At 39.3% G+C, this 24,996-nt stretch overlaps 1 protein-coding gene across 5 annotated transcripts in view; it reads right to left on the bottom strand.

Moving 5' to 3' along the window:
- Positions 1-23,259, bottom strand: part of LOC106095391 (dnaJ homolog subfamily C member 7) — an 83,835-nt gene extending 60,576 nt beyond the window's left edge. Inside the window, exons 1-2 of one of the 5 annotated variants that reach the window (XM_059364622.1) lie at positions 23,028-23,259; positions 22,559-22,865 (exon numbers count right to left, since the gene is read on the bottom strand). In XM_059364622.1, the coding sequence (XP_059220605.1) occupies positions 22,559-22,686 (128 nt within the window). In that variant the 5' untranslated portion in view covers positions 22,687-22,865; positions 23,028-23,259. Of the gene's footprint in view, positions 1-5,960; positions 6,788-22,558 lie in introns of those variants that run through there. The other 4 variants (XM_059364620.1, XM_059364621.1, XM_059364619.1 and 1 more) reach the window with 4 other exon arrangements.
- Between the last annotated feature and the right edge of the window lie 1,737 nt (positions 23,260-24,996).

The raw sequence follows: 24,996 nt of genomic DNA, 5'->3' as shown, positions 1-24,996 counted from the left end.
ATACTAGCAAAGCATTTGTATTTGCATACAAAATGTCACCCTAAGATCACCAAAGACGAAGATAGATACTTTGGCTGTTTTAAAAAAGGTTATGTTTGCCATCGACAAAAAGGAGCATAATGCCAAAAGTTTATGTACTAAATTGTTGATTATATCAAACAAAAAAAATTTTTACAAAGGAAAAAAAATTATTTTTCAGAACTGATCAAACAATAAACGAAGAATCAGACTACAATAAAAATCAAATTTCGATGAAATTTCCTAAAAAAAAACAATTTTTTTTAAATTTTTCAGCTTTTGTAGGTCTGGGAATAATAAAAGGTTATATAAGTTTTTTTTTGAGAAGAGTACAATCTGACACTGCAAAAAAGCTGGCCAAAGCTGCAAACGCAACAGATAGCAACGGCATACTCCACACGACTTCCCCGACTGTTTGATGAAAGCACCCTTTGTCTCGATGATATAACGGCGCAGTGGCAAACCACAGCCCCCTCGATGAAAAATGCCGTTAAAAATTCGTAGTTGGGTACCAGAAGCCTCTGCCAAGTAATAAAGCTGGCAAAATATCGACGGTACTACCGATACTCGATGAAAAATGCCGTTAAAAATTCGTAGTTGGGTACCAGAAGCCTCTCCCAAGTAATAAAGCTGGCAAAATATAGATGGCACTATCATCGATACTATCGATATTTAATTTTTTGACTGAATATCGATTGATATTTTTCCGATGGATGATAATGCAAAAGTTCAATTTTTGCAAAATTAAACAAAAACAAGTAAAAAGGCATTAAGTTCGGCCGGGCCGAACTTTGGATACCCACCACCTCAGGTAAAAATAGCAAATTTTGCCCATGAACATTCCACTAAGGAACAGGGGCAAACTTCTCACATATCAATGAGTGCAGTCCGATTCAAATTTAAGCTCAATGATAAGGGGCCTCCTTTTTAGAGCCGAGTCCGAACGGCGTACCTCAGTGCGAAACCTCTTTGGAGAGAAGTTTTACATGGCATAGTACCTCACAAATGTTACCAGCATTAGGAGGGGAAAACCACCGCAAAAAACTTTTTCTGATGGTCTCGCCAGGATTCGAACCCAGGCGTTCAACGTCATAGGCGGACATGCTAACCTCTGCGCTACGGTGGCCTCCCACCACCTCGGGTATATACGTAATGGCCTTTTGTCACAATCCGGTGAATATTGGATAACCTATGCACCCAAACTTGGCATGGACATTTAGTGGTCTAATATACACATGGTTGCCCAAAAAGAAATTGCGGATTTTTCACTCTTCAATTATAAAACAAAATATTGGTCTTTTTGGCAGATATATCCAATTATAAACCGATCTGAACCATATTAAGGTAGGATATCGTGAAGCTCAGAAAAACTCACTGTTTCGAATTTTCAGCAAAATCGGATGAAAAATAAAGCTTTTGTGGGCATTATACCCTTTATCGGAAAATCGGTCTCTATAGCAGCTATATCTAAATAAAGTCCGATCTGAACCATATTTAGGTCAGATGTCGGCAGGCTAAAAATAACTCACTTTTTTAAATTTCAGCGAAATCGGGTAATAAATAAAGCTTTAATGAGCTTCAGACCCTTAATCGGGAGATCGGTCTATATGGCAGCTATATCTAAATATAGTCCGATCTAAACCATATTTACGGCGGGTGTCAGGAGGCTACAAATAACTCACTGTTTCAAATTTTAGCGAAATCGGGTAATATATAAAGCTTTTATGAGCTTCAGACCCTTTATCGGGAGATCAGTCTATATGGCAGCTATACCTAAATATGGACCGATCTAATCAATATTTGGGACCTATATTGAGAGGCTTAAAATAACCCACTGTTGCCAATTTCAGCGAAATCGGGTAAGAAGTAATGCTTTTATGAGCTTCAGACCCTTTATCGGGAGATCGGTCTATATGACAGCTATATCTAAATATAGTCCGATCTGAACCATATTTAGGTCAGATGTCGAGAGGCTTAAAATAAACCACTGTTTTAAATTTCAGCGAAATCGGGTAATAATTAAAGCTTTTATGAGCTTCAGACCCTTTATCGGGAGATCGGTCTATATGGCAGCTATATCTAAATATAGTCCGGTCTTAATCATATTTATGCCAGATGTCGGAAGGCCTGAAATAGCCCACTGTTTTAAATTTCAGCGAAATCGGGTAATAAATAAATAAAGTTTTTATGAGCTACAGACCCTTTATCGGGAGATCGGTCTACATGGCAGCTATATGTAAATATGGACCGATCTAATCAATATTTAGATCATATGTCGGGAGGCTTAAAATAATTCACTGTTACAAATTTCAGCGAAATCGCGTAATAAATAAAGCTTTTATGGTCTTTAGACCCTTTATCGGGAGATCGGTCTATATGACAGCTATATCTAAATATAATCCAATCTGAACCATTTTTATGTCAGCTGTCGGGAAGCCTTAAACTACTCATTATTTCGAATTTCAGCAAAATCGTATGAAAAATCCAGCTTTTATGGGCATTAGGCCCTTTATCGGAAAATCGGTCTATATAGCAGCTATATCCAAATATGGTCCGATTTGGCCCGTTCAAGAACTTAACCCACGTGCATCAAAAAGACGTATCTGTGCCAAATTTCAGCTCAATATCTCAATTTCTGAAGGCTCTAGAGTGATTACAACAGACGGGCGGACGAACGGACAGACACTCGGACATCGTTAAATCGTCTTCGAATTTTACGACGATCCGAAATATATATACTTTGTAGGGTCGAAAATTGATATTTCGATGTGTTGCCAACGGAATGACTAAATGAATATACCCTCTATCCTACGGTGGTGGGTATAATAAGCAATCCGACACTGAATCCATTCTTTAAGATAGATTGCGCCTATAGAGGGCGCAATTTTAATCCGATTAGGCTAACATTTTCTACAACGATTTCTCTCATGACTTCCAACTGTCTTGGTTTAGTCTTGGTTTTATTTGGTCTGTGCATTGATATTGCTTCTATTCTATATATAAATCGGTCTCCTGATTTTTGCTTCCCATTTTCCTTCGAAATATAGGTGACGGGAAATTAACGATAGTATCGATACTACCGATATTTATTATTAAAACTATCGAAAATATCGAATGTTGCGTTTATCGATAGTTTGCCAGCTCTACCAAGAAACTCATGGTACGACCAAGAGTGTCAAAATGCTACTGAAGCCAAGAATGTGGCAGATAAGGAGTGGTTTCAGGAGAAATGGAGAGAGAAGAAACTTGTATTCCTCAGAAAGAACAAGTAAAAACGTGCTAAGTTCTAGTCAGGCCGAATCTTATATACCTTTCACCATGGATCGTATTTGTCAAGTTCTTTGGCCGATATAGCTTTATAGGCAAACAAAGGATAATGGATAAAAATTGTTATGAACCGATTGGACAGGAAACTGAATTTGAAGCGTTACATTCAGGAGCGTACTGAGAAGGCTCACAGAGGTTGACCACTATGTGGATGAGCCGTAGGCTCGAAATGGGGCCTGAGTCCGAGGATAGTTCACTGGCTCTACAGGAGCTTGATTAGACCAATACTTACTTAAGCATCAGTAGTTTGGTGGACTGCTATGGAGAAAAAGTGCAACATAAACAGGTTCAAAGAACATGATGTCTTGGCATAGGAGGAGCGATGAGGACCACTAGGGCACTGGGGACTATTCTAGATATACCGACCCATTGACATACAGATTAAGTGTGGGCCAGCAACTGCGGCTATGAGAATTAAGGCGATAGGAGCAGCTCATACCATCGCGGTATAATCGAAGCTACGATAGGAGGCCACCGTAGAGCAGAGGCTGGCATGTCCACCTAAGACGCTGAAAGCCTGGGTTCGAATCCTGGCGAGACCATCAGAAAAAATTTTCAGCGGTGGTTTTCCCCTCCTAATGTTGGCAACATTTGTGAGGTACTATGCCATGTAAAACTTCTCTCCAAAGAGGTGTCGTTCAGACTCGGCTATAAAAAGGATTCCCCTTATCATTGAGCCAAAAACTTGAATCGGACTGCACTCATTGATATGTGAGAAGTTTGCCCCTGTTCCTTAGTGGAATATTCATGGGCAAAATTAGCATTTGATAGGAAACCTGAAAGGAAGGGAAGAGGTTTCCCATTGGATACCTGAGATGAACCTTGAAGTCGAGTGCGAGGCACTGCTGCCATCGGCACAGTCTTGGATTGACGGAACCCTAGTATTGCCATCTGGAAAATCATGTTACACGGATGGGTCAAAGCTAGAGGACAGAGTGGGCGTGTGGTTCTACATTGAGAACCCAGGGACTGAGATCTGTTTTAGACTGCCTGACCATAATACGGTCCTGCAGGCAGAGATACGGGCGATCACGGAATGCGTGAATTGGTGTGGTGCTAATTCGAGGACGTCGAGTGTGAACATCTTTACCGACAGTAAAATTGCCATAATTGCAATAACAACCAGGACGGTAAGATCACTAACTGTCTTTTAGTGTAAGAAGGAGATTAACGCCTTCTCTGAGGATGTCACAAACCGTATCGTTTGGTTGCCGGGCCGGGAGTAAGGGGAAATGAAAAGGCAGACGATTTGGCGGTGAAGGCCAGAGGACTGCCGTCAATAAACTTGGTTAACCCGAAGCCTTTCGGGTCGACGCAGTGGGCGACGAATGCGCATGCATCATTGTGCAACAGCGAAACGGTCGGTAGGACGGCGAAAATCCTATGGGGGATCCAGATCGTGAGAAGACGAGGATATTACTGAAAGGAAGCAAGAAGGAGGTCAGTATAGCTGTTGATATCATAACGGAACACATAGGACTACGAGCTCACTTATAGATATATTTGTTATAGCTCCCATATATATGTTCGTCCGATTTGGACTAAAATTGCGATTATATCGTTATTTGTAAACCAATTCTCACGAAATATTGCACGAGTGATTCTCTTATAAATCTCGACATTATTGGTGAATTTTACAGAAATCGGTTTAGATTTAGATATAGCTCCCATATATATGTTCGTCCGATGTGGACTTAATTTGCAATTATATTGTCATTAGTAAACTGATTCTCACGAAATTTTGCACAACGGGTTCTCTCGACATTATTGGCGAATTTCATGGAAATCGGTTCAGATTTAGATATAGCTCCCATATATATTTTCGCCCGATGTGGACTTAATTTGCAATTATATTGTCATTTGTAAACCGATTCTCACGAAATTTTGCACGACGGGTTCTCTTATAAGTCTCGACAATATTGGCGAATTTCACAGAAATCGGTTCAGATTTAGATATAGCTCCCATATATATTTTCGTCCGATTTGGACTTAAATTGCAATTATATCGTCATTTGTAAACCAATTTGCACAAAATTTTGCACGAAGGGTTCTCTTATAAGACTCGACATTATTGGAGAATTTTACAGAAATCGTCCGATTTGGACTAAAATTGCAATTATATCGTCATTTGTAAACAAATTCCCACAAAATTTTTTACGAAGGGTTGTCTTGTAAGTCTCGACATTATTGGCGAATTTCACAGAAATCGGTTCAGATTTAGATATAGCTCTCATATATATGTTCGTCCGATGTGGACTTAATGCGGTATGCTTATCAATGGGTCTATCTCTCTTTCTTTTGGGTGTTACAAACAAATTCACTAGGTTATAATACCCTGTACCACAGTAGTGGTGTAGGGTATAAAAAGTGTCAATACGAAATGAGACGAGTAGACTCTTATTGTGCTAGTGTTTGCGGTCTAAATAAATCAAGGTCTTTCAAGTGCAATCACAAAACATGCTATGCCCCCACCACCACATTACCGCTCTACCTTCTACTATCGCCTTACACTTTAACTCCCCTTCAACAAGACTGAGAAGGGTGATCCAAAGTGCTGATTACAAAAATTATTTAAAAAAAAAAAAGAACGAAAAAAATAATAAAGTAATACTTACTAAAACATGTTTGCTGCGGTTAATGGCTAGATGAATTACAGTCTTCTTTATACAGTATACAGCTGTGCGTGTGTGTTGTGTGAACGTGTGGCCTTAGCAAATCAAAATAGCATGAAAAATTATGTTCAAACTATAGAAAAACAATGTCTGAGCTGATAATTGCAACAGTCGTCAGTGGTCGAGCCTGTAATTGCAATCGGCAAATAATTGCAGTTTTTCTTTTGTATCACAGGAAAGGTGGGGGGTTTTCTATTCACTTTTCCCAGCTTAGAGAATCACTAACAAGACAGCGTTGATTGTATTTTTCCAATGGGATTTTCTTTTAAGTTGTTTTTGTTTACTATTGCACACAATCACACTCTGCTTTTTATTGACACACTTTTTCCTAGCTGTTGAACTATTTGGCTAACTGACACTACATTCAGCATCAATCAGTTAATCATAAATCATAGAGAGCGTTCGCTGCCAATGGTTTGATTTGATTGTCAGGCAATTATGGTTGTTCAAATAAAGGCGATGGCAAGAAAATCGCTTAGTTTTTGTACACGCCAAGAAAGATCACGCAAACCAAAGATTGAATTATGTATGGATAATGCGTTTGCCAACAGTAGAAAGTTGCCGGATTTAAAAATATCAAAAAAAAACACACACACTTTGACTTTAGCACTTATTTGTACAAAAAATGACTGTTTCCTTTAGCTTTCTATTTTGGTTATTTTATTTTTATCTATTTTGTTTTTCTTTTTTTATGATAATAAATCATTCGTTCACGTAGTATTTATATGCGACATTTACTTATATAAACACTTTTAATGAAATTCGAATTTCAAAGGAAAAAAACAAAAATAAACCGGCCCCACGTTTCGATTTTTTTTTCTATTTTTTTTTTTTATTTTTCGAAATTGCCTGAAGACTTATGGTCGTCTTTACCGTGGGCAGCTTAAGAACGCACTGAGCATTGCACTCGGTTAAGGCATTCAACGCATATTTGCATTGTTTGCTTGCAACAGCAAAGCAATGAAAACAAACCAAAGGCTCCCTCTTCTCTTCACTGTACCCAAAACAACAATAATGTGTAGAGAGGTGGCCTAATGATTATTATTGATCAAAATGAGAGAAATCCTCTTTCGCTCTCTCTCTCTCTTTAAATCTCGCAGATAAATAAAAGCTTTATACTACAGAGCAGAGTTACCGCACTAAACTGAGAAAAAAAGTACATCGAAAATTAAAAAAATAAATAAACACTTTAAAACTATAATAAAATAAAATAAAATAAAAATTAAATTAAATTAAACAAAATAAAATAAATTAAAATAAAATAAAATTAAAATTAAAATAAAAATTAAAATAAAATAAAAATTAAAATAAAATAAAAATTAAAATAAAATAAAATAATATAAAAATAAATTAAAATTAAAAAAAAATAAAATAAAATAAAATAAAATTAAAATAAAATAAAATGAAATAAAATAAAATAAAATAAAATAAAATAAAATAAAATAAAATAAAATAAAATAAAATAAAATAAAATAAAATAAAATAGAATAAAGTAAAATAAAATAAAAAATAACAGAAATAAAATAAAAATAAAATAAAAAAGAACAAAAATAAAATGAAAGCAAGTGAAAAGGCGTTAAGTTCGGCCGGGCCAAACTTTGGATACCCACCACCTCGCGTATATATGCATACCACCTTTCGCCATAATCCTGTGGAAAATGCATAATTTATGCCCCCATAGCAGCTATATCGAAATTTGGACCGATTTGGACGAATTTCGGCACGAACATTGAGTGGTCTAATAAATACAAGTCATTGTTCAATTTTGCAGATATTGGTTGCTATTGGTAGCTATATCCAAATATAGACCGATCTGAACCATATACGACACGGATTTCCTAACGTTAGTCACTGTGCCAAATTTCAGCGAAATCGAATTATAAATGCGCTTTTAGGGGACCAAGACTTTTAATCGAAAGATCGGTCTATATGGCAGCTTTATCCAAATCTGGACCGATCTGGGCCAAATTGAACTCACTGTCTCAAATTTCGGCACCATCGGTCAATAATAGCACCTTTTATGGGTCCAAAACCATAAATCGAGAGATCGGACTACATGGCAGCTATATCCAAATCTGAACTGATCTGGGCCAAATTGCAGAAATATGTCGAAGAGCCTAACACAACTCACTGTCCCAAATTTCGGAGAAATCGGACAATAAATACGCCTTTTATGGGCCCAAACCTTAAGTCGAACGATCGGTCTATATGGCAGCTATATGCAAATCTTCATCGATCTAGGCCAAGTTGCAGAAATATTTCGAGGGGCTTTACTTAACTCACTGTCTCAAATTTCGGCGACATCGGGCAATAAATGCGTCTTTTATGGGCCTAAAACCTTAAATCGAGAGACCGGTCTATATGGCATCTATATTCAAATCTGGACCTATCTGGGCCAAATTGAAGAAGGATTTCGAAGAGCCTTACACAACTCACTGTCCCAAATTTCTGCACAATCGGACAATAAATGCGCCTTTTATGGGCCCAAAACCTTAAATCGATCCAATTTCTAATCATTCTTCATTTTGAGAGAGGAAAAATTCATCTATAGAATGTCTATTGTCTATAATTTTTATAAAGCACGCCGAGAGAAAACAGTATCTTTCACTCTCTCTCTCCCTCTCTTTCTACCACTTTAAAGTCTAAACCCAATCGAAGAGTCAGCGTCAAGTTGTTTTGAAAGCATTTCATATGGGACTCTCATGCCGCTGGCTTTTGGCGCTAGCGTCAGCGGTTGTTTTTTTCCCCATATGAAATTTATGTAAACAAATTGACGCCGTCTCTTGAATATTTGATTGAGTTCAGATTTTTATTTCTCAGATAAAAAGCTTTGGACGAAAACCACAAAATGTGACTGGGTTACCACAATTTATTAAAATAAAAAGCATATTTAACGACATTAAAGATTCAAAAGGACCCAGTTAAAAATGACATCTTTGGACTCGGTTATATGTTACAAAGAGCTTTAAGCTAAATTTGTATAGGTTTGGGTTGCCCAAAAAGTAATTGCGGATTTTTTAAAAGAAAGTAAATGCATTTTTAATAAAACTTAGAATGAACTTTAATCAAATATACTTTTTTTACACTTTTTTTCTAAAGCAAGCTAAAAGTAACAGCTGATAACTGACAGAGGAAAGAATGCAATTACAGAGTCACAAGCTGTGAAAAAATTTGTCAACGCCGACTATATGAAAAATCCGCAAATACTTTTTGGGCAACCCAAAATATAATGATTAAAATCTAGAACTCAAATGAATATAAAAAAAAATACCTGAAACCAAGAGGTACAATTAAGAAACATCTATGTATCGGGGTACATACCTGTAAGGAAAGAAAATTGAGAAAAAAAAAGTTGTTAGTAAAATTAAAAAAATGTTTTTATCATTCATAGACTAATTAGATTATAGCTTATTATAAATGTCATGATCGGCCAAAATACCTGCTAAAGGGGTTTTGGGGTTTGGGCTCTCCCAGATACTTCTAACCTAATTTTTTTAATATAATATTCGTACTCTACTGGCAAACACTTTTCACTTGAGTGCCATATTTTCTGGATTGGTGTATATATCTGGGTTTTTCAAAAAAAGGGATAAAGAGGAGCGGGCCCTTCCCCTTCAGATATCAAAACTTCGAATGGCTTATTGCTCCTTCCACAAAATCGGTTCAGCCGTTTTTAATTCTAAAATGTTTGTCCTAATTTTAAAGATTCGAGCCAAAGATTAGCAAACTTAATTTAAAGATTGTCAATTTTACAAATATTTAAGGAATTTTTTGGTGAAAGATATTTTTCTTCATATTTTTGAGCACTATTCAGCAAAAAAAATTAGAAGTTGGACCACAAACGAAAATTTGGTAACTCCAAAAAAAATTACGAAATATTGAGGTGACCAATTTTAAGGGCCTGCCAAAAGGCGTCCGGACAATCTCGAGCTCTGAAATTTTGCACCCAATTTTGCTTCCCCATCAGATCTAACCATTCCAAAAAGATATCTCTACCCGTTCTCACACGGCATATCAGATAGCTGCAGAGCTTTGACAACTTTTATTCGAAGAGATACTCATGCCTAAGAAAACGAGACCTTCACGCACCATTAACGGTATAGCACACTACTAAAGGGTGATTTTATAAGAGCTATAGGGAAGTTGTTAAAAAAAAACATATAAAATTCAGAAAAATTTATGAAATCTTTATTTGAATCGATAGTACGTTCCATACAATTTAATGTTTGAAGATTATTTCATGCAAATGTTGACCGTGACTGCGCCTCAAATGGTCCATCCGCTTAGTCTAATTTTGACATACTCTTTCCATCATTTCGTCCGGTATCTCCCTAATAAATGCTTCAATGTTGTCTTCCAATGTGCCAATTGAAGCGGGTTTGTCTGTATAGCCATGAGCCCCACAAAAAAAGTCTAAAGGCATTAAGTCGCACGAACTTGGCGGTCAATTGACCGGTCTAGCCTCCTAATAAGTCCACTGTTACGCGTACTGTGTGGCATGTGGCACCGTCTTGTTGAAACCACATATCATGCAACACAAGCTCTTACAATTTGGGCTAAAAAAAAATGGATATCATCTCACGTTAGCGCTCACCATTCACAGTTACGCCACTATTCACGTCATCTTTGAAGAAGTACGGTCCAATGATGCCTCCAGCCCATGTACCGCATCAAACTGTGAATTTTTCTGAATGCATAGCTCTTGCAATGCTACTGGCTGATCTTCACTCAAAAATCGACAATTCGTCTAATTTACGTACCCATTGAGCCAAAAATGAGCTTTGTCGCTGAATGGAAGAAGCGCGTGATGAACTTTCTTAACAGAGCACGCATTTTGATAAAAAAAAATCAATAATAAGCGTTGTTCGTTTGTAAAACGATTCATGGTAAAATTATAGACCAAACTGAAGATGTTTGACAGTGAGTCAAAACCAAATATATCCAAATAGAGACCGATGGTGACCATATTAAATGCGGATGTCGTAGGGCCTAACACAGCTCACTGTATCACATTTCAGCGAATCGGGTAATAAACATTGCTTTTATGGGTCCAAGACCTTAAATTGGGAGATCGGTATATATGGCAGTTATATCCAAATATAGACCGTTCTGAACCACATAGGGAACATATGTCGGAAAGTCTAACATAGATCCCTGTAGTAAATTTCAGCGAAATTGGGTAATAAATGCGACTTTTTTGGGTCCAAGACCCTAAATCGGGAGATCATGGGGGCTATATCAAAAAACAGTCCGATATAACCACTCATCGAACTGAACCTGCCTATGGACAAAAAAAAAGAATTTCGGTGTGTTGCAAACGGAATGACAAAATGAATATACCCCCATCCTTCGGTGGTGGGTATAAAAACGGGCGTATCGAATTTTTGGAGTGGAATCAATTGAAAATGCAAATTTGCACATGAACATTTCATTTAGGAACAGAGTCAAACTTCTCACAAATCAATGGTTGCTATTCGATTCAAGTTTAAGCTCAATGATAAAGCGCTGCCTTTTTATAGCCAAGTCCCAACGGCGTGCCGCAGTGCGACACCTCTTTGGGGAGAAGTTTTTCCATGGCTGCCATACCAAATGGCTTACAAATGTCGACATTTTAGAAGGGGATAACCACCGCTGAAATTTTTTTCTAATGTTCTCGCCAGGATTAGAAGCCAGGCGTTCAGCGTTATATGCAAAAATACAAACCTCTGCGCTATGGTGACCTCCTCGAACTAATATACTTAAATTTTGCGTTTATTTGCTGACGAAATAGAAACCTCAAATTTTGCTGTGCAAAATTGACATAAAAATTCATAGGAAAAATTCGCATGAAATATTTTTGGAGGAAAATTAGAAATGATTGATCCGAAAATGTTCTTTAGAAGCACGAATTCAAAATTTGATAGAAAAACATACATCAGAATGACAATTTTATGCAAAAATAAAAAAAATGCGTGCTAAGTTCGGCCGGGCCGAATCCTATATACCCTCCACCATGGATCGATGTCTCTTTTTAAGCAAACCAAGAATAATGGATGAGTATTGTTATGATATTGTGGATATATCAAGTTATAGTCCGATTCGGACCATAGGTGAATTCAATGTTGAAGACCATAGTAGAAGTCATTGGGTAATATTTCAGTCCATTCGGATAAGAATTGCGCCTTGGAAGGGCTCAAGAAGCATTATCGGGATATCGGTTTATATGGGAAACGTATCAGGCTATAGATCGATTAAGATCATATTGGACATGTATGTTGAAGGTCATGGGAGAAGCCGTTGTATAAGATTTCAGCCAAATCGGATAATAACTGCGCCCTCTAGAGGCTCAAGAAGTCAAGATACCAGATCGGTTTATATGGCAGCTATATCAGGTTATGAACTGACTTGAACCATACTTATCACAGTTTTTGGAAGTCATAAAACAACACTTGATGCGAAAATTCAGCCAAATCGGATGAGAACTGCGCCCTCTAGTGGCTCAAGAAGTCAAGATCTCAGATCGGTTTTTATGGAAGCTATATCAAGTTATGGACCGATTACAAAGATATTGGGCGCAGTTGTTGGAAGTCATAACAAAAAACTAAATTCACAATTACAGCCATATCGGATAAGAATTGCGCCCTCTGGTGGCTCAAGAAGTCAAGATCCCAGATCGGTTTATATGGCAGCTATATCAAGTTATGGACCGATTTGGACCATACTTAGCACAGTTGTTGAAAGTCATAACAAAATACTAAACGCACAATTTCAGCCAAATCGGATAAGAAATGCCCCCTCTAGAGACCCAAGAAGTCAAGATGACAAATCGGTTTATATGGCAATTATATCAGGTTATATACCGATTTGAACCATGCTAAGTACAGATGTTGGAAGTCATAACAGAACACCTCATGCAAAATTTCAGACAAATTGGATGAGAATTGCGCCCTCTAGTGGCTCAAGATCCAAGATAGGTTTATATGGCAGCTTTATCAGGTTAATGACCGAATTGGACCATACTTAGAACACTTGTTGGAAGTCCTACCATACAAATTCAAACTAATTTTTAGCCAAATCGGAAAATAATTGCGCCCTCTAGAGACCTAAGAAGTCAAGATCCCAGATCGGTTTATTGGCAGCTATATCAGTTTACGTACCGATTTGAACAGGGCTAATCACAGTTGTTGGAATTCATAACAAAACACTTGATGCCAAATTTCAGCCAAATCGGATAAGAATTGCGCCCTCTAGAGGCTCAAGAAGTCAAGACCCAACAACGGTTTATATTGCAGCTATATCAAGTTATGAACCGATTTGAACCATGCTTGGCACATTTCTTAGAAGTCGTAACAAAACACTTTATGCCAAGTTTCAGTCAAATTGGATAAGAAATGCGCCCTCTAGAGGCTCAAGAAGTCAAGACCGAAGATCGGTTTATATGGCAGCTATATCAAAACATGGGCCGATTTGGCCCATTTACAATCCCAACCTACCTACACTAATAAAATATATTTGTGCAAAATTTCAAGCATCTAACCTTACTCCTTCGAAAGTTAGCGGGCTTTCGACAAACGGACGGACATGGCTAGATCGACTTAAAATGTCATGACAATCAAGAATATATACACTTTTTTGGGTCTTAGAAGCATATTTCGAGTTGTTACTAGATTAGTATACCCCCCCTCCTATGGTGGAGGGTTAAAAAACAAAATGACATTGAACCGAAAAAGCAATTTATCCATAAAAATTAGAAATACAATGATTTTTTATTAGTTTTGAAGCCCCATCACCAATTAATTGCTTTCATTTGGCAATTGACAGAGCAAACAATTTAATAGATAGCAAAATTGTATAAATTTGTTTACATTTTGGTTTTTCTATTTTTGTTTTGATTTTTGTATTTTTCTATTTTTGAAACTTTTTTTTTGTTTTTGTTTATTTTTTTGTTTTAATTTTCCTTTTCTTTGAAAGAAAGAAAATTTTGTTGCGCATTTCAAATTTCCTCCACATACTACTCTACTTTGACGTATTTTCATTTCCCAATCAAATATTCAGTTTTATGTCTGCTAATGTTGGCGATTATTGAATAAGAAATTATTTCAATGACGCAGATGGCACATATTTGCCATCTTGTAATCTAATAACCCAACGGGTATGGCTCCATTAACAAAAGTCGCGGGCATAGGAGGTGAAAGCGTATGACAGAATCTTCTAAAATTTTTAAAGATAAACTGGCTGGTGCTAGCAATTCGTTAGAGACTATTTTGTGTGGGTCGAATGCCATAGTGACGCTAATGTGTCAAGGACAGAGCTGTTCTAATACACTCTCCCTCTTCCACCTTGGGAGAAACCCCAACACAAGACCTTTTTGTGTAGGAGGAAAACATGAGTTTATCAGCTAGAAAGTAAAACAAACAAAAAATGCAATGTCTTTGGGAGAAAAAGAAATTCTAAAAAGAATTAAAAAAAAAAAAAGAATTTCATACGATTCATTGTTTAAAATGAAAAGCAGTGGTACTAATTTCCCTGGTATCTGAATGTTTTTGTTGTTGTTGTCCCCGAGAAAGTAAAAGAATTAACAACACATAAAATCTAAAACAAAAACAACAACTTTGCTATTTAACACTAGCGAGAGTAGGGGGGCTTGTTTTTTTTTTCTACTAAATTTCTCCCTCTCTCTCTCCCTCTGTCCCTTACTCTCTTTGAATTCTCTTTTTACCTCAATGTCATTGCGAGTTGTTTTCCTTGAAATTTCTTTGCTAATAGATAAAGTCAAATGACACCAACAACAGCAAGAATAGCAATTTTGTCATAATTTAACGGGTAACCCAATCCATTTAATCATCCATACATGCCATTGAAAATCTCAATTGCTTCGCTGACTTATTCCAATGTGATTTCTCTTTGTTTAATTTAAATTTTAAATTTAACTGCTGTGCACCAATTATGGTATTTCCGCTATACCGCCTAACAAACAAAGCAAAAACAAAATAGCAAAATAATAACAAAATTAAACCAAATGCAGCACTTGGTTGAGTATCAACATGCAATTGAGGAAATAAATTGGAAAAAAGTATTGAACTGCTTTGATGTGATTTTTGATGATGTAGCTTATTTTGAGAAGCGCATGAAATGTGTGGGGAAGTACCACATAAACTGAACTTACAATAGAAATGATTCACCCAGACAGCTATTGTTGCAGCCGGCAATAATTTTAACACTAAATGGAAGGTAGCAAGGAATTCCTAACTTAGATTTTCTTTTTCGAGCCGATTACTGGCTAAAGTTGTTGTTGTTGTTGTAGCAGTGTATTGTACACTGAGGCGGCAGCCCTTGCCGATGAAGTACTCCATCGGGTCAATCCGGTACGTACAACCGGCTGCCAAGGGATTTCTACGTTCTAGGTGTATGTCCATAGTGGCATGGGGCGGATCAATATCTGCGCCCTCTTTTCAAGCTAACCTAACCTATATGGGTATAGGTATAGGTATAGGTTGAAAGGTTAGGTTAGGTTGAAAAGAGGGTGCAGATATTAATCCGCCCCATGCCACTATGGACATACACCTAAGCCAGTAATCGGCTTGTTGTGCGCTCTAAAAACTATAAAGTAACCTCTAAAAAGAAAATTTTTAATTAGGAATTCCGTGCTACTTACAAAATCCTTAATTGTTTTCAATACCACTCCCCTAAGTTGATTCAAGTCTGAAATTGTGTCTTTACCTTAGTGCCGGTATCTGTTGGACGCGAATGCCGGGCAATCACAAAGGAAATGCTCCAACGTCTCATCATCTTCCCTGCATGCTATCTCTTGCCGCACCGATATTACATAAGTGAGCTCGTAGTCCTATGTTTCCCGTTATGATACCAATAACTATACCGACCTCCTTCTTGCTTCCTTTCAGTAATAGCCTCGTCCATAGGATTTTCACCGTCCTACCGATCGTTTCGCTGTTCCACAATGTTGCATGCGCATTCGTCGCCCACTCCTTTAACTCGGACTGCGTCGACCCGAAAGGCTTGGGTTTTTTTTCCGCTTACTCAGTTATGACCCGGCACCCAAACGACGCCATCCTCAGAGAGGGCGTTAATCTCCTTCTTACACTGCAAGACTGTTCGTCACCTTACCGTCCTGGTTGTTATTGCCCTTATGGCAATTTTACTGTCCGTAAAGATGTTCACACTCGACGTTTTCGCGTTAGCACCACACCCCTTCACGCATTCCGTGATCGCCCGGATCTCCGCCCGCAGGACCGTATTATGGTCAGGCAGTCTAAAACAGATCTCAGTCCCTGGGTTCTCAATGTAAACCACCAGGCTCACTCTGTCCTCTAGCTTTGATCCATCCGTGTAACATGATGATACTGGATTCGGACCATAACTGAATTGAATATTAGAGACCATAGAAGAAGTAATTGTGTAAAATTTCAGCCAAATCGGATAGGAATTTGCTCCCATTAGGGGCTCAAGAAGTAAAATAGGGAGATTTGTTTATAGGGGAACTGTAGCAGGCTATAACCGATTCAGACCATATTTGACACGTAAATAACAGGTCATGAGAGAAGCCGTTGTACAAAATGTGAGCCAAATCGGATAATAATTGCGCCCTCTAGAGGCCAGATCGGTTAATATGGCAGCTATATCAGATTATGGACCGATTTAAACCATATTTGCCACAGTTGTTGGAAGTCATAACGAAACACGTCGTGCAATATTTCAACCAAATCGGATAAGAATTGCTCGCTCTTGTGGCTCAAGAATCACGACCCCAGATCAGTTTACATGGCAGCTATATCAGGTTATGAACCGATTTAGACCATACTTGGCACAATTGTTGGAAGCCATAACGAAACACGTCGTGCAATATTTCAACCAAATCGGATAAGAATTGCTCCCTATAGTGCCTCTAGAAGTCAAGACACCAGATCAGTTTATAAGGCAGGCGACTTCAACAATACTTAGCACAGTTATTGGAAATCGTAATAAAACACGCCATGTAAATTTTCAGCCAAATCTGATAAGAATTGCGTCCTCTAGTGGATCAAGAAATCAAGATTCAAGATGGATTTATATGGCAGCTATATCAGGTAATGAACCGATTTAGACCATACTTATCACAGTTGTTGGAAGTCATAACAAAACACGTCATGCAAAATTTCAGCTAAATCAGATAAGAATTGCGCCCTCTAGACGCTGAAGAAGTCAAGGCCGCAGATAGGTTTATATGACAGCTATATCAGGTTATGGACCGATTTCAACCATACTCAGCACAATTGTTGGAAGTTATAGCAAAACACCTCATGCACAATTTCTGCCAATTCGGATAAGAATTTTGCCCTCTAGATCCGAGATCGGTTTAGATGGCAGCTATATCAAAACATGGACCGTCCACAGGGATCTGAGTCTGAGCCGAGTGGGTCTGGCCGGGCAGTTAAACAGATGACGCGTATCGTGCGGTCCCTGGTTACAATCGGTAGGAATTGAGGCGGCTCCATTTTCCGGAAAGTAATTGAGCCAGAACTAATCTGGTTTCCCAGGGGAGGTCGATTTCTTCAGGTTCAATGGGAGGCGGTCGTTCTCCAAGGACTACATTCACCCGGTAGCCAATTACCGCATCTGCTACCGCATGTTGTTTAGACCTGATTGATATGCCGCTTGATCTAGAGGTTCTCTTTTGGAGCGCTGAGCCTCACGCTCTAGATCATGTAGATCTACCTTAAGGCTTCTGGGCGGTGGATATCTATCCACAAAATGATGATTTGGATGGTCTCTGCGATAACAGCCCAAAAGGTGTTGCTTAGACAGCATGTAGTTATGTCTTCGCACTGGTAGGATCTTTGGCTGCTGATGGAGGTGGTCCACATGAGAACTGAGGAGACAGCCCGTCGCAGTTCGGGGGGCGGTATTCTTACAGATCTGAATATTATTCCACTGCGTGTCACAAAGTTGACGAGACCACACTGGTGCTGTGTAACTTACCACAGACCGGTCAATTTGTACGTGGTCAACAAGGTTTCTTTGTCTGCACCCAAGTGCTGCCAGCATGTGACTTGAGGACCTTGTTTCTACTTTTGACTTTATCGCAGATTGCTGTGGCATGTGGGAAGAATGTATTGTATAAGAGCTGTCAAATGTGACGCCAAGTATTCTGGGACACTTGATGGTCGGAATCATTTCTCCATCGACCATCACAGTCAGCTCAGTATTCACCTCACGCGTATTTGTTGTGAATAATGTGGTTGAAGATTTGGTGGCGGATATCTTCAGATTTCTTGCAGCGAAATATGAGGCATGCATGGCATGCAAAGCTGTTGTTGTGCTGTGCAGTCTTCGAAATACAAGTTGATGCTCGGCGAATGGAAATTCTCTTACGAGGCTCGGGAGGAGTAAAGCCTCAAGCGTCTTTGCCACTGGTGAGAGAAGGGAGATAGGTCTGTACGACTCCCAAAAACTCGGGTCTTTTCCAGGCTTCAGTAGCGGGATCACTCTGCCCATTTTCCAGACATCGGGAACTATAAGAGTGTTCAAAGACAGGTTGTGGACAGTGGTAAGGTACTCAACTCCAGGTGAATCCAGATTCTTCAACATAAATGTAGAGATTCCGTCGGGGCCCAACGCCTTAGATGATTTGGCGCCACGGATGACATTCGTAACTTCGCCCACGGTAAATTGTGATTGCTGTTCATCGGCTCGGAGACCACAAATACGGCGAAAGGCTCTCCTCCTTGCCCTGTCTCTCTCGGGATGCACAATAAATTGACGGTTGAACAACCTGGAGCATCTCTTCGGATGAGTCACGGTTATTTCGCCAAAAGTGAATGAGGTCCTTTCATCCCGTCTACCGGGGTTCGAGAGTGACTTAACAGTAGACCACAGTTTGCCTACACCGGTGCCTAAGTTACATTGCTCCAAGTGTTCCAGCCACAAATTCCGCTTATGTTCGTTCACCACCCTGTTTATTTCCAGATTCAGCTCCCCGATTCTGGGTTTAGCGGTGTCCATACCACGAATCCCATCAGGCTCGTCTGCGAGTACCACTGCTTGCGCCGGGAAATGGGGCCGCACTTGGGGTTATCTGGCCGGCTTGTATAAAGCGAGCGGCTGCTGCGTTAATAATGTCTCGGAATTTCCTCTCGGCCACTAACACATCAGAGGGGGGTGGCAGTTCACTGAAGCGGCGATTGGTATACTGAAGCCAGCCCAATTGGCCTTCTTATGATTGATAAACGTCCGGCGCTCAGAGGTTATGAAGTCGGTTGGTCGGTCGATGGTGAGAATTATGGGGAGGTGGTCTGACCCCAAAGAGATGACGGCTTGACAGGATACATCACTCAGGAGATCAGGGGATGCAATGGACATCCTAGTGAGTGCATCCTCATTCACCGTGCAAAACGTGAAGCCTTCAATCTGCTCTGCCAAAGCTATGCCACGCTGGTCGTTACTTAGGGCAGAATGCCATGACGTGTGATGCGCTTTAAAGTCCCCTAGAACCAGACGATTATGGCCACATAGCAACCCACTTATGTTGGGGTTGTAAGCCTGGCCATTAATCGGGACACAGCTACCAATCGGCGGTATGTACACGTTGTATAGCTCTATCTCGGCAGTACCGGACCTGATTGCTATCCCCATGCATTCCATGTAGGGGTCACTAGCGCCATGCGCAGGCGAGATAGGTTATATTGCACGGAATGGTGTATTTCGAAGGCCAATCCCCCACCTCCATTCCTTGAGCGATCCTTACGTAGCACATTGTAACCGTGAAAACTGTGCAAGCTGCAGGTGTTGGTCAGCTTTGTCTCCTGGATCGCTGCGACCGATATGCTCTTCCGACTCATAAAGTCTACGATCTCATCGATCTTGCCACGCAGTCCGTTGCAGTTTTACTGCAAGAACGATACACTTCCCGGCACTGGCCTGGCAATAGTAGTGCTAGGGTGCTGTCGTTGCATAAATTGCCGTACGGGAGAGGTCGGGGGGGTCACATAGTCCGACGACGAGGACGCCGAAGGCGACGACGGCGACGACGGCGACGCTTGTGACCCACTGCTGGCTATGTTCGCACAGCACCTTGCGACATAGCCAGTATGACTATACTCCCGTAGTGAAGTTAGGCCAGAGCAAGAACGGAAATGTACCCACTCCATGCACCGGTTACACCTCACCGACACAGACCGATGATGAAGGCGGTTCTGGCAAACCGAACAGAACCAGGGTCCGGGGTTCTTTTCAATCCCGGCACGGACCAGAAGCGTGCGGAGAAGGCACTCCGGGATGTGCTCTCCCATGACGAAAAAAGACGAACACGTACACTGAGGCGGCAGCCTTTGTCGATGAGGAATCCATCGGGTCAATCCGGTGCGTACAACCGGCTGCCATGGTCGGGGGCGTCACATAGTCCGGCGATGAGGACGCAGAAGGTGACGGCGAGGAAGCAGAAGGCGACGACGATGACGCTTGTGACCCACTGCTGGCTATGTTTGCACAGCACCTTGCGACATAACCAATATGACTCCCGTAGTGAAGTGAGGCCAGAGCAAGAACGGAACTGTATCCACTGCATGCACCGGTTTAACATCACAGACACCGAGGCGGTTCTGGCAAACCAAACAGAACCAGGGTCCGTGGTTCTTTTCAATGCCGGCACGGACCAGAAGCGTGCCATGACGAAAAAAGACGAACACGTACACTGAGGCGGCAGCCCTTGCCGATGAGGACTCCATTGGGTCAATCCGGTGGGTACAACCGGCTGGCATGGGATTGACTTTGTTATGACTTTCAACAACTGCGTTTAATTTATTTCAAATCGGTTCATAACTTGATATACCTGCGATATAAACCGATCTTGGATCTTGACTTTTTGAGGCACTAGAGGGCGCATTTCTCATACGATTTAGATGAAATTATGCATGAAGTGTTCTGTTATGACTTCCAACAACTGTGCTTAGCATGGGTCAAATCGGTACATAACCTGATATAGCTGCCTTGTAAACCGATCTTGGATCTTGACTTCCCGAGCCACTAGAGGGCGCAATTCTCATACGATTTGGCTGAAATTATGCATGAGGTGTTCTGTTATGACTTTCAACAACTGTGCTGAGTATGGTTCAAATCGGTCCATAACCTGATATAGCTACCATATAAACCGATCTGGGATCTTGACTTCTTGGGCCACTAGAGGGCGCATTTCTCATCCGATTTGGCTGAAATTATGCATGAAGTATTTTGGAATGACTTCCAAAAACTGCGCTAAATATGCTTCAAAACGCTCCATAACTTGTTATAGCTACCATATAAACAGAACTAGGATCTTTACTTCTTGAGCCACTAGAGGTCGCAATTCTTATCCGATTTGACTGAAATTTTGTACAACGGCTTCTCCCATGACCTTCCATATGCGTGTCCAATATGGTCTGAATCGATCTATTGCCTGATGCAGCTCCCATATAAACCTATCCCAGGTTATGCTTCGTGAGACCTTACAAGGCTCAATTCTTATCCGAATGGACTAAAATTTTACCAAATGGTCTTTATGGTCCGAATAGGAAAATAACTTCATATAGCTCCAATAGCATAACATTTATTATCCAATATTCTTTGTTTGCCTAAAAAAGAGATACTGCGCAAAGAACTCGACAAATGCAACCCGTGAAGGAGGGTATATAAGATTCGGCCCGGCCGAACTTAGAACGCTATTAATTGTTGTCCTTTTAAATTTTTCTAAAATAAATGTGTTTTAGCCAATTTCGTGAATTTGGTTTCCATCATCACGGGTAAATCATTGTATGCACATACACTCACCATCTCGCAAATAGATTTTGTTTTGAACTACTGAAATACATGGAAATACTCGTGGGATGGAATAAATTTTTGTCACGCGCGCACACCCCTAATTTAAATATCCTTGACCGCTTTCCCCCCAACAACTACCATGCATTCATTCTACCATTACCCTATTCATAAAACTTGACACTTGACTATCCCATAAGAACTCTTCACGCACATGGCAACTCTCCCTACCGATTTGGTTAAAAGAACAACTAATGGAAGAAAACAGAAATTGAAACGCAATGCAGACGATAAAGAAAGAAAACAAAACCAAGGAGATAAGATGTGAGATTCAAACAGTAAACACGCACATTTCACAAAAATATGAATAAAAGTGCAATTGGGACAAATGATGAGTAACACCTGACTTGGCTTTTTGTTTTGGCCAATCCTCTTTCCCCTCTTTAAAGACTTTTGTTTAGATGATGAGTTGGTGTTTCGATTTCAGGTTCAATTTCACAACATAACAGTAAAAAGTCTCAGAAACTGGTTACATAAAATGAAACAGACCAAAGTAAAACAAGAAGCCAAAGATGGAAATAAGAGATTGATATGTTTTTCTTGTTTAGCTAACATGATTATTGGTGGTGTTGTTGTTATTGGTCTTGTTGTTGTAATTATTATGATTTATGTTTTCACTTGCTTTTTGGTGGTGGTTGCTTTAAAGTGATTGGCTGTTAAAGGCCAATCACTAAACATATGTATTTGTGTTTTTTTTATGTTTGTTAGTCACTTACGTTGCATTGTCCTTGGGAACTATGCTCTCGCTACTGTTATCCATTTCCGTGGGCTCCATATCGATTTCCATGTCGGAATTGGAACTATTCGATGAGGAGTCGCTGCTAACAACAATGACGTCTTCCATGTTAATTGTTTTCAGTAGTTTTTGTTTTCTCACAATTAGCCGTTACCACGCAAAACTTCAGCAGTATACAAAAGCAATTTCAATTACTTTTTTTGCTATTTTTCAAGGAGAATAAAACAAATCTTGTTCTTCCTTGTCTTTGCACACTTCTTTCCTGCTTTGCTTGCTTCTCTGCAAATCTTAAGACACAAAAAGCGAAACTATTGTTTGAAAAAAAAAGCACAAAACACACGCAAATCAAGTACAAGTACAAAAGTTGTCAACTACAATATTTTTTCAATGCGATCACGTTTCCAATGTATGTTTAATTCTAAAAATTTTTTTGTCTTAAAAAAACGCACTCACGAATGGCTGTCTAAATTCTCTAGCCCCGCTGCCGTCAAATATATGCTTGCTTCGTTTTTTGACCGAATTGCACTGCGCTGCACTAAAGCACTTTCCGTGTGGGAAATTTTTGGTCTTTGTTTGTTGGTAAAATAAAAATTAAATAAAGTTACTCGAGCAATAACAAAATAACAATACAATTTTGTTTTACCAAAAAACCACACGTTTAGCTTCGGCAGCAGCAACCAGTTAACGGAGCCGAGGCTTTATGTTGGCGGCGTTAAGGACAAGCAAAATCATGTATGGCGACGTTGGTAAATGCACCTCAGAGTTTGATGGTGATCAGCTGATTGATTGGATTTTCTACATTTTGGCTAGAGTATAGGTCCCCTTCACATTGTGAGATTATGTGTAACACACATCTGTGTCTGTCCAATCTTCTAATTAGAAACTCAACGTTTTTCTGATATTAGGGTTGGTACTCTATTCGGCTTTTCAGCTGGGCCACTGTCAAACTCCATATAAAAATATGTATAAGCGAAAAACATGTGGAATAAATAGATGCAGTTTTTAAGCAAAAACACCGTTTACAATGCTCTTTAAATCCGGATCTAAGGCTCTCGTCAGCTGATTTTATAAAGGGAAAACAGATGATGGAGCCATTAAACCCGGATTTAAAGATGAGAGCCTTAAATCCGGATTTAATGAGCATTATTTAAAACCTCGTTTAATCTGCTCTTTAAATCCGGATTTCATGGGTCGATCATCTGTTTTCCCTTTATAAAATCAGCTGACGAGAGCCTTAAATCCGGATTTAATGAACACTGTAAATAGGGTTTAGTGGCTTAAAAGGAGCACTCAAAAAATGAATTCTAGTGTAATAAGAATGTAAGATTGAGTGAGAACAAAAAAAATTAGTGCAATATGTTTAAAAAAATTATGATATTTTGTTAAAGTTTTTCGAAAAAATTCCGAAAGATGAAAAGAATATTCTGCTTAAAGCAGAAACAGCCAGGCTTTTATTTAATCTCTGGGGAACGTAATTCTGCTCTCCACGACTCTCCACTTTCCCAGACCTCTTAAAGAGATAGCTGAACCGTTCAAATTACACCAAAACCCTTTTTTCTGGATGCTTTGGTGGCTCTTGCAATGTTTCTGGCTGATCTTCATTCCAAAATCGACAATTCTGCTTATTTACGTACGCATTGAGCCTAAATTGAGCTTTACATAAAATGAAAGAAGCGCTCGATGAACTTTTTTAACAGAGCACCAAGGAGGATTTAACAAGTTGGTCTCACGCGAACAGCTGTTAACAGCCTGAGTACCAATTTTTCTCGCGAAGTGCACTATCTGTCAACGAGTTTTGTTATAGTTAAGAACCATAACCACACCACACAAACAACGAAAAATGGCGCAAACTAGCTATATACAGGAAATCAGAGTTTCATTAATCACTGATTTTGACAGATAGTGCACTCAATATTTTGTTGTTGGGCAACTGCCACTACCTGTAAATTAAAATATCTTGGGTACAACAAGACTTAAAACAAATATTCGATGAAATCCATTCCTAAAATCGGCATTGTCTTATATATAAGATTTTAATCTTGTGTGTGTTTAATCAATAAACAAACAAATATACATTTAAATTTTCTTTTATTAGTGGCAAATACTATAAAAAAATCGTGAATTTTATGTGGGCAGAACGCTTTCGGCAACCACATTTAGTGAAACCTGTTGAGGTTTCCTTTGTTTTTTTCCAATATATGACAATTTCATACATCATTCCCAATCAGCATGTAAGAATTTTCCAATTAGTCACAGGAAAAAAATTCCTAACGCAAGTTCTTAACCTGAATAGCATTGCCAGTTGTAAATTACTGTCAAACTATATGGTATTACCAGAACAAAATTTTATTGAATTTTGAGCAGCGTGGCAACATTCATTTCAGACAACGAGCGACAAAGATAGCTGCAGAGCATGCA

This window comes from Stomoxys calcitrans, chromosome 3, assembly GCF_963082655.1.
Source record: "Stomoxys calcitrans chromosome 3, idStoCalc2.1, whole genome shotgun sequence".
Classification (NCBI taxonomy): Eukaryota; Metazoa; Arthropoda; class Insecta; order Diptera; family Muscidae; genus Stomoxys; species Stomoxys calcitrans.
Note: the sequence above shows the minus strand (reverse complement) of the source record. Positions and strands in the feature narration are given on the sequence as shown.